We start from the raw sequence: 10,319 nt of genomic DNA, 5'->3' as shown, positions 1-10,319 counted from the left end.
GGATCACTAAATTCTGACTTACGATGAATTTTCTATGAATTTTACAAAACTGCTAATTTTTGTGCCTAAAAGCCCTACGAATTTTAATAATTAAAACGAGGAAGACGGATAAGGTGTATTTATAACGAGACAAAACCATATATCTTAACCTACAAGTTATCCATATTAGAATCTGATCTAAATTTTAGGCCCATTAGTCTAATTCAAATTTTAAATCATAATCCTTATCCAATTTTAATACTTTTTATTCTATTATTCTATTATCAATCTAATTCTAAAAAATACGGGATATTACATTTATCAACTCTATTGAAGACTTATTGTCTACATACAACAATACAGCCCCAATTTCTTGCCCATAAATTTCCCTTAGCAGACCTCGAAGCTAAATACTCTGGAACGCTGCTGTTGTTGCAACCATATTCCGCTTCACAAGAAGACACTGCAATGACCCTCTGCACCTGCGATGCCCATGAAATTAAGCTTCCATTTAGAGAAAAACACATCCCACCAGTGCTCCTTCGATCAACCACATCACCTGCTAAATCACTATCTGTATAGCCTGCTATGGTTTTCTTGTCTTCGCTTCTAGCATATACTAAACCATGACTTACAGTACCTTTCACATATCGTAGTATATGCTTCACAGCTTGGTGATGTTTGTCAGTAGGTGCCTCCATAAATCGACTAACAACCCCGACTGCATACATGATATCAGGTCGCGTATGAGTGAGATATATCAGATTTCCAACTAAACTCTTGTACTCAGTTGCATCCACTTTCTGACCACCCTCATCCTTATCTAACACTAGTTTTTGTTCCATAGGACACCTTGCCAAGTTACAACTCAACATCCCAGCTTTTTCCAATATCTTTTTAGCATACCCAGACTATTTTATCGTTGTACACTGCTTTCCTTGATGAACTTCAATCCCCAGATAGTATGACAATACATCCAGATCACTCATTTCGAATTGCATATTCATTCTTCTTAAACGCTTTGGTTTCTTCCTCACTCGAACCAGCAACCAACAAGTAGTCAACATATATACCAACGATCAGAACACTCCCATTTCTGTACTTCGTATAAACGGCTTGCTCGTGTTGACATTTTTCAAAACCCAACTCCTTTAAACATTTATCCAGCTTGGCGTTCCAAGCTCTTGTTGCTTGACGCAACCCATAAAACGCTTTCACCAGCCTATACACTTTGTTCTCCTCCCCTTCTTCTCGAAACCTTCCGGTTGTATGACATACACTTTCTCAAGTAAATCCCCGTTTAACAATGCTGATTTTACGTCGAGGTGATGTACCCCATCCTTCCTTTGCAGCTATTGCCAACAACAACCGTATAGTTTCCACTCGTGCTATAGGGGCAAACACTTCATTGTAGTCAATTCCTCTTTGTTGTACGTAGCCCTTTGCGACGAGGCGAGCTTTATGTTTCACGATATTTCCCTATGAATCCTTCTTAAGTTTTAAAACACACTTCAACCCTATTGGCTTGTTTCCCGGTGGAAGTTCAGTAAGAACCCAAGTGTCATTCCTTTCAATGGTGTCCATCTCGAGTTTCATAGCACCCATCCATTCTTTTTCCTTGTTGCTTCTCGAAAATTCACAGGTTCTTCCACCTTTAACAGCATAAGCTCGTCCAACAACTCAATCACCTCAGTCTCACTATACAATTCATCAAGAGTTCTGTACCTGCGAGGTCCACTTTCAGTTTCTGATTCCAAATTTCCAGAGGACACTTCAGTATGGCTGCCACCAGTTGTGTGTAACGGAGTTGTGAAGCCACCAGTTGTGTGTAGTAGAGTTGTGAAGCCTCCATCTTCACTACCGTCTTCATTAGTATTAACACTCGTTTCAACACTATTTTCAACCATGGTGATGTATCAAGGAACTTTCACCACACATTCCCCTTCTTTCTCCCATATCCAGAATTCTTTCTCACGAAATACTATATCACGACTCACGTGTATTTTCTTTGTGACTGGATCATACAACTTGCAGCCCTTAGTCCCCGGCTCTCGTCCCAAATATATGACTCTTTTTCCTCTGTCATCCAGCTTTTTAACATGGATAGATGGCACCTTCATGATCGCTACCTAACCAAATACTTTAAGGTGTCCTAAATCTAGTTTCTTGCCTCCCTAAACTTCATATGGAGTTGTACCATTTAGAGCTCGTTTTGGTAAACGATTAAGCACGTATATTGTGTGCCTTACCGCTTCCCCCCACATGGTTGATGGCAACTTCGATTCTTTTAGAAAACTCCGGACCATCGCCACCACGGTTCTATTTCTTCTCTCAACTACCCCGTTCTGTTACGGAGTATACGGGGCTGTATATTGACGTTCAATCCCCATTTATTCACAAAACAATTTGAATTCAATCGAGCAAAATTCACCACTCGATCTGTCCTCAACATTTTTATACTTCTCTCCATTCTCTTCTCTACCACTACCTTATAATTTTTGAACATTGCAAGAGCATCTCTTTTTTCTTTTTAACAAATATACCCATATTTTCCTACTATAATCATTGACAAATACGAGAAAGTATTGATTACCTCCAGAAGTCTCAAGCGTGATCGGGACACAAATGTCTGCATACACTAGTTCAAGGGGCTTCTTTGTTTCAAAGCTCGTATTTGTCGGAATCGGACTTCTTACCAACTTTGTCATCAAGCATCCTTCGCATTTATTCTTTGGTTGAATCAACTTCGAAACTCCATATGCTAATTTTTCCTTTGACATGAGTTTTAAGGCCTGAAAATTGACATGGCCGAGCCTTGTGTGCCATAACCATGTATCTTCCTCGGTTTTTGAGAGTAAACACATAGGGCTACTATCCTCAAGGCTTATTTTATAGAGACGATTTTCACTCCTCTTCACTTTCATCAATAGTCGACCTCGTTCCTCATACACCCATAAATATTCTCCCTTCAAAATAACCTTGTTACCAACCTCTGAAAGTTGACCCAAGCTAATAATATTATTGCACAAGGTAGGGATGTAATATACCTCGCTTAATGTCTTCTCTTCACCATTCTTGCATTTAAATGACACTACTCCCCTGCCTTTTATCGTCACAGTAGACCCATCACCAAACTTCATCTTTCTAGTTACACGTTTTTCCAACTCTTTGAATTTTTCCCATTATCCAGTCATGTGATTACTCGCCCCATTATCCAGGTACCACACTTGCAAATCTTTGCGTCCCTCATTTTTCTCTGTCAGCTTTGGAACTACCATTTCTTCGTTTAGTAACATCATTTCCTTCATAGGTTCTTCGATCTCAGCAATCAATAATGCTGGTTCATCTCCTTGGATTTGAGTGAGGTTCACTTCCTTTTGTGGTTCCTTGTCACGTCGTGGTTTTCGGCACTCGTATGCAAAATGTCCAAATGCTTGACAATTGAAGCACCTCATCCTGCTCCTATCACGTCCTCCTCGGTTTGATTCTTTTCCCAGGTTCTCACTAGGACCTCGATTCCCTTCTTTGGTTTTTTTCATCCACTCCTCACGAGTCAATAATAATTGTCCTTTGTGATTTTCTCTCTTTCGCCATTCTCCCCCTGTCAGTAAGAGTTGCCCTTGATTCATCTCACTTATTCCACACAACCGTTCTTCATGGGCCTTCAAAGAACCAACAACTTCTTCCACTGACATCTCCTCCAAATTTCTGAACTGCTCCAAAGCAGATACAATTGTAAAAATTTCGAGGGAACTGCTCTGAGAAGTCTCTTCACCACGTAGCTCTCTTCCATCTTCTCTCCTAGTGCTCGAATGTTAGTGACCAGTCCATCTAATTTCATGTAGAAGTCATCTAACTGCTCCCCATCTTTCATACTTAAGCTTTCGAATTCCCCTTTCAGCGTTTTAGCCTTTGCCTATCTCACCTTATCTGCTCCTAAACTCATTGTTCTCACAGCTTCCCAAGTCTCTTTCGATGTCTTCTTTTCTGCAAGTGTCAGCAACATCTCCTCCGAAATCCCTTGATAGATAATTGCCAAGGCTCGCTTGTCCGTTTTGTCCTCAACAGTCCCCTTCGGGTCCTTTGGTCCGATCGCCTCCCACAAGCCATACGCATGCATAGTCACATTCATCTTCTGAGACCAAGCTGCATAATTCGTCTTGTTAAGTATAGGATAACTCAGCCCAATATTTGTACTTTCTTTCATCTTGTCTTTCTGTTCCATCGTGTCTGAAAACTTAAGCGGTTACCGTGGCTCTAATACCAAGTAAAGCACTAAAACATAATATACACACATACCTATTTGTATTTAGAGTTGGAAGGAGATAAACTTCTCTATTAATTAAAACAGATCAACGTACAAGAATAATATGCAAGTACAAAGTAAACTAAAAATTAGGCATGCATAAATATGCAAGTACAAAGTAGGCTAAACACTAGGCATGCAGCTAAACAAACTCCTATCACTGGCCCACTTTTTTTATTCGGTTCCTATTAATATGCAAATATCCAATGACCAAGTCTAACACTAAAATACACTCTCAACAGCTATATTTTATTTAAATAAAACATGTTTGCGGTGACTGTGGACCAGGTATATCAAAAATTCGATGCCCATAGAATTTGATTATGTTCAAAAAGAAAATACTTAACATTCTAAATTACATATTCAAATATTACATACGTTCTAATTTAATACGTACAGAACAATGACATATTCCAATTTACATGTAACTCGGTCATACACATTTTACACGCAAACAAACACTGCATATTTTTTTTAATTTTTTAATATTAAGGTCCGTGCTTTTGGTATTTTATAATGTGAATAATGTACGGTGAAACCTTCTTCCTATTGCATCCAAAGAACCTTTGCCTCGTCATAGTTAGTAATTTTTAAACCTGTAATATTTCCAAGAAGCAATCTCTCTTCTTGCAAGTTTATAAGATAAACAAGGTGCACAAAGGAAAGCAAGATAATAGATTTATTTAAATCAAGGGTTACATAGGAAATATTCTGGATTTTAAGGTTCTGAAACAAGGTACAATAAATAGCAGGGTTAAACAGAGGAAAAACTGGAAAAAATCCCCTATCTACCCCTAACTTCCAACTACTACTACTACTACACTGGTCGGAAATACAACAAGATAAATGAAAAAGGGATCCCGGCATTTGACCAAGTATCCCAAAGCCTATCGGCGCTGAAAACAACAACAACCATCTACGGGCTTAACCAACAGTCCCGTCTAATCATCTAGGATCTCTCTCAACACAACCAACATCCAGCGAATGATCTTATGCAGCCTACGGGCCTCAGCATCAGCATCACTAGTGGATGGTCCTTCATCCAATCTCCTCCTGGCAACCTGCTCCACCATCTTCACTCGAACTCGCCACTCATCATCCATAACAGAAGCACACTGCCTAGACTCCCTGGCTAGTCTATCCACCAAAGCTCCTAACTCAGGAATGCGGGAGTACACAAAGTCTCGGTCCTGGGCTAACTTGCCACCAATACTGACAGGAACAGTCTTAGGCATCTCCAACTCTGGCTCAGGGGCAGGGGTCTCTGAATAAGGCCTCAAGGGTGAAATCTGCATAGGGATCTTACTACTCTCAGAAGGGTCCTCCTCTGGGTCTGAACTAACATATACAGGCTCCTCTGGAGAGGGTGGAATAGGGTCCACAGGGGTACCAGTCAAGCTAATCTCTGAGTCTGAGTCACTACCACTACTAGGATCCTGAGAGAAATCATAAAACAGCAACCAAGAAACAATGTTAGGGTCAAATAAAGCTTCCAGCTAACTCACACCCTAACTCTAGTTTCTGCTTTACCAATCAAACACTTTCCTTAGACTATACCTAGTAGTCTATCTCAACTCTACATGAGTCGAACTCTCTCGCGATATAGATATATTCCCAAAATACCCCTTTTAAAACCTAACTTGTCTCAGGGACTAGATCCTGTAGCTCTGATACCAACTTGTGACGACCTCAATCTCGGGGTTAGGAAATGAGGACTCACACACCTCTAATCTACTAATTAAATATGCATAAACCCCGATTAACTACTAACAGGTGCAACAGGATAAAGTATGAGACAAGATTACAACTACCAATCACAGAATATAACTTACAAACCCAAAATATTATTAAATAATCAATATCGATTCCGGCTGGGAACCGACAGATAACCCATTGTATCTTTAAACACCACTTTCTAGGGGCGAGCTCACTCATAACCTGTACTACCTGCTCTGGAAACTGGAAGCCCTCAACACGGTAGGGACCACCAGGTACGCTCTTACGAGCAGTGCGCCTAAGCCTGGCCATCTTCTTGCTTAACTGCCATGGTTAGATTAAGACAAAACAAGTGAGTAGAAAACTCAGCAAGTAACTATATAGCAGTTCTACAATAACAATTCTCAATATACTTTGAACAAACTAGGGCATTCTATTTTAGCTAATCTAGGTGGCAGATTTCCATATATTTATTTTTTTGTTTTCTTTGAGATAAGGAAAGGGTATCCGAAGAATAGTTGGGCTTTCAAGAAACAAAGCTCGAAACAGGACGAAAGCCGACATTCATCACAATTCATTATAGGATCAAAATAGATCTTTCGATAGAGGAAAGCAACAGTATTTCAAGATATAGAATCATTCATATGATCAACAATTTCAGGGATAGGGTTCTGAGCTTTAAACTCCACAATAACATAATCAACTCTTTTCAAAACAGTATAAACCATTTTCATTTCCAAAAATCAATTTACTGAATAAAAGTTTCAGTTCCCTTTTTTAAATAATCATTTAGAACCCTTGATTGGATCACTTATCTTTCCATTTCATTATATACGGGTGATCAGCCCGTATCGACCTCCATTCCGGTCTTTAAGGTACCATTCGGCATAATTTCAGCCTTAAATTGGACTAGTCCCACTAGCCTCTTACCATGACTGGACTAGTCCCACTAGCCTCTTACGTCTCAATCCAATCCATCAGGAATTCATTTGGAAAACCTTGAGTTGGAAAACAATAGGTTTTCTAAAATTCATTTTATCATTACCAAGCCTTTGAAATCATTCGGACTCTTTCAAGTCGAAACTCATTCTTAATTCAGATTTTAAAGAAACAAAGTTCAGGGAGTGAATCAAAGATACGCAAAGAACAATTCTCAAGAATTCTGTATCAAGGATAACAAGGCACTAGATTTGAAGGATCAAAAATAACTTAGGGATCATTAGGGCGATCAAGAGAAACAGGGTATCATTAACAGAGTTATCCAAGATAATTTAAAGGTTCAATATGATTCATGGCATTATAGGAATCTTAAACAGAAAGGCAGATTATCAACGGGTGAAATCAATAGGATTATCAATAACAGGTTATCAAGAACAAAGGGTACTTCAAATCAATATCAGGGTTTCATAAAGCAAGGGTTTTATACTTTAACAGTTCCATACTCTACATGGTATGAACAATATTTCCTTTACAATCATTTATACAAGTAATCAGAGTTACTTGCCTAAAATTGCTTTCCTGAGGGTTGAACTACTGCCACCTAGTATACTTTTCCCTTTCCTAGCCCGAATGCCCTCACGCTCCGAATCTACAATAAAAACCAAAATCTTAATTAGATTCCCAACTCTCGTTCCCGGAACGATCACTCTCTACGATAACTCGATTATATTCTTGACTCGAACTATACGAGTATAGCTTATACAAATAAGCACACAGCACATAGCACATAGCACAATTCTTTCTCGAAGTTTTTATATCCTTATATACCTAGCAATCAAAGCGTACTCGCTTGACCTAGGCTATTTCTCAAATCACACTAACACGACTCTTTTACGAGTACTAGACCCTATTTACAACCAAACATTTACGTTCATAACCATCACTTATATCAATCGACTTAATTCCCTTTTTCTTTTATTCCTTAATTCGAACCAAAACAACAATCCAATCAAGCAAGATCATAGATTTTCACATATAACACTCAATCATTCTTTCAATTACCAAAATCAAGTTTTGACCTTTATTTCTTATGGCCTATTCGGCCTTATTGCAAATACCCACCATAAAATCAATCAAATACTCACTTTAATTCACATAAACACGTATCTCATTCAACAACCTTTAAAGAACCACTCTCCTTTCTTTTAATCATAAAAATCCGAACCCAACCATCTATATACAATCAAATTTCTCAAAAATCACACCATACAACTTTAGTTCTAGCATGATCCAACATTTAAACTAGCACCATTTTCTTCATTAGTCACTAAGATTTTTAGCAAACATCAACTCAATTCTCCTTTTAAGCCTAAGACCCATTCGGGTTTATCAAGAAAACACACATGCAAAGATCAATCTTGACATGCAAAGTCTTATATCACATTTTCAACTTGTTTTAAGCCTTAACTTAGTCATTTAACTTATTTTCATCAAGATTTTCGAAGCACAAAGCCAAACATCACCTAATGACTCATCCTTAATCAAATTATTCAAACAACATGCATGCATTCACTTAATCACAAATCAATCTTTTCTAAACCCATTTTCCATTCGGCAAAAAAAAAATTCAAAATTCACAATCCAAGAACCAAACAAGGACATGCACATCTTGATCCTTTTTAAAACTAACATGCAATCACGTTTAAGCCACATAAACTTAGTATTCAACAAGATTAACCCGCAAAAACCGATTCCCTCTTCTTTATTAACAAAAGCCGAAGAAAAAGTCCACAAAACCCGAAGCAAAGATTCACATGCAACCTCAATTTTTGATTTTTTCTAAGCACAATCATATGCACACATTCATTTACAATCAAAGGAATCATTTAATCAAACACCCACTCGATTTTTATCAAAGAAGCCAAAAACCCTTTTCTAAATTTTCAAGAAATCTTAACATGCATGCATCATTTCAAGTTTATAAATTACAACTTTTTATTAACAACTATCCATTATTGATTTCATGGTCAAAAACCAACTTGCTCACTTTAAGAACATAAACCCATTCGGTTATATAGAAAAGCACCACATGCATCAACTAAAATTAAAGTGTACTTTGTGTAGAGTTCAGTTTTCACATCACAACTCACCACCGGTTCACCGGAGTTCATCACCGGTGGCGGTGGCTTCACGGTGGTGCCCTCATTCGAGGGTGTCCAACCACGAAAACCCCCGATTTCGATAATTACGCAAGATAAACTAACATGCACTTCTTTCTAGCATTCATTATACAGGGAATCAAGCTTAACAAGATGATATCAATCAACAATCAAGAAGAACCATGGGGTTCTCGGGTGTACACGCACACCGAACACACACAACACACACACACCGGCATCCAAGCCTAATCACACACATGCACACACTTCTAACCATATATAAGTGCTTAAAAAAAGAATTCGGGATGATTAGTGTGTTTGATCAAAGAAAAGAGAGGTATACCGAGAGAGATTGAAGAAAGCCGAGAGAGAGAGTGAGAGAGAGTGTTCGAGAGAGAGAGAGAGAGAGAGAAGAAAAAGAAGAGAGAAAAGAGTGAGTGTTCGGCAAGAAGAAGAAAATGAGGAAGGAAGGGAGTATTTATACTCCACCAAGATTAAGGGCAAAATAGTAATCTAATAACTCCCTTTTTAGTTTGCATTTTCTTTCTCTTTTTACTTAATTGCAACGAAATTCAAAATAATAATATTTCTCTCTCGGAAAGTCAAGAATTATTGAAAACGATATTTTTAACGCGTAGGCCTCGAAATTAGCTTTTTATCCATTACTCATAATAAGAATTTGAGCGAGCGGTTGATTTTATATGAATTTCGCAAACTCGCTTTAATAAATACCTTTTCCACATAAAATCGATTCAAAAATGCAAAGATCAACAATTAAATTCACTTATCATTTTTAAAAAGTCTCTAAGACCTCTACGAAGATAACAGAACAAATCCCATGTTTTTATCCGTCTCAGATGATTTTATAAAAATGCACGAAGGTTAATTAAACCATTACTTAAATCACATAATTCCTTTAAAATTCACAAAAATTGACACAGATCATACAGTCATGCACACAGGCAAGCAATCACACATATACGATCATATAATGACTTAGGTCTGATCATAAATTTATTCTTCTTTAATCTTTATCCTCTTTTACGCGTATCGGGTCAGTTCATCCCGATGGCCCGATGCTCAGCGTTTTGATTGCGCTTCTCATTATCATTATCGACTGACACGTCACTTAGGACAAAACACTTTACTGACACATTCTTTTCATTCAATCACACATAATTCCCCTTTTATATATTCTTTAACTCTTTAATGGAACGGGT

At 38.0% G+C, this 10,319-nt stretch overlaps 2 protein-coding genes across 2 annotated transcripts; both read right to left on the bottom strand.

The window, feature by feature from the left end:
• Positions 1-317: 317 nt before the first annotated feature.
• On the bottom strand, positions 318-824 carry LOC141691480 (secreted RxLR effector protein 161-like). Its single transcript, XM_074496218.1, has one exon. It carries the CDS (start codon positions 822-824, stop codon positions 318-320), a length of 507 nt encoding a protein of 168 aa, XP_074352319.1.
• Positions 825-3,161: 2,337 nt separating this feature from the next.
• LOC141691479 (uncharacterized) lies at positions 3,162-4,204 on the bottom strand. Its single transcript, XM_074496217.1, has 2 exons — positions 3,905-4,204; positions 3,162-3,692 (listed from the first exon to the last, which is right to left on the bottom strand). The coding sequence occupies exons 1-2, from the start codon at positions 4,202-4,204 to the stop codon at positions 3,162-3,164; spliced, it is 831 nt and encodes a 276-aa protein (XP_074352318.1).
• Between the last annotated feature and the right edge of the window lie 6,115 nt (positions 4,205-10,319).

Source organism: Apium graveolens, chromosome 10 (genome assembly GCF_009905375.1).
Source record: "Apium graveolens cultivar Ventura chromosome 10, ASM990537v1, whole genome shotgun sequence".
Classification (NCBI taxonomy): domain Eukaryota; kingdom Viridiplantae; phylum Streptophyta; class Magnoliopsida; order Apiales; family Apiaceae; genus Apium; species Apium graveolens.
This window is presented reverse-complemented; position numbering and strand designations above follow the sequence as displayed.

Coding starts and splice junctions, on each gene's coding strand:
- LOC141691480 (XM_074496218.1), bottom strand. CDS start 824: ATGGAACAAAAACTAGTGTTAGATAAGGATGAGGGTGGTCAGAAAGTG.
- LOC141691479 (XM_074496217.1), bottom strand. CDS start 4,204: ATGGAACAGAAAGACAAGATGAAAGAAAGTACAAATATTGGGCTGAGT. Junction 3,693..3,904: donor TGAGTTTAGGAGCAGATAAG/GTGAGATAGGCA, acceptor GCTTTGGAGCAG/TTCAGAAATTTGGAGGAGAT.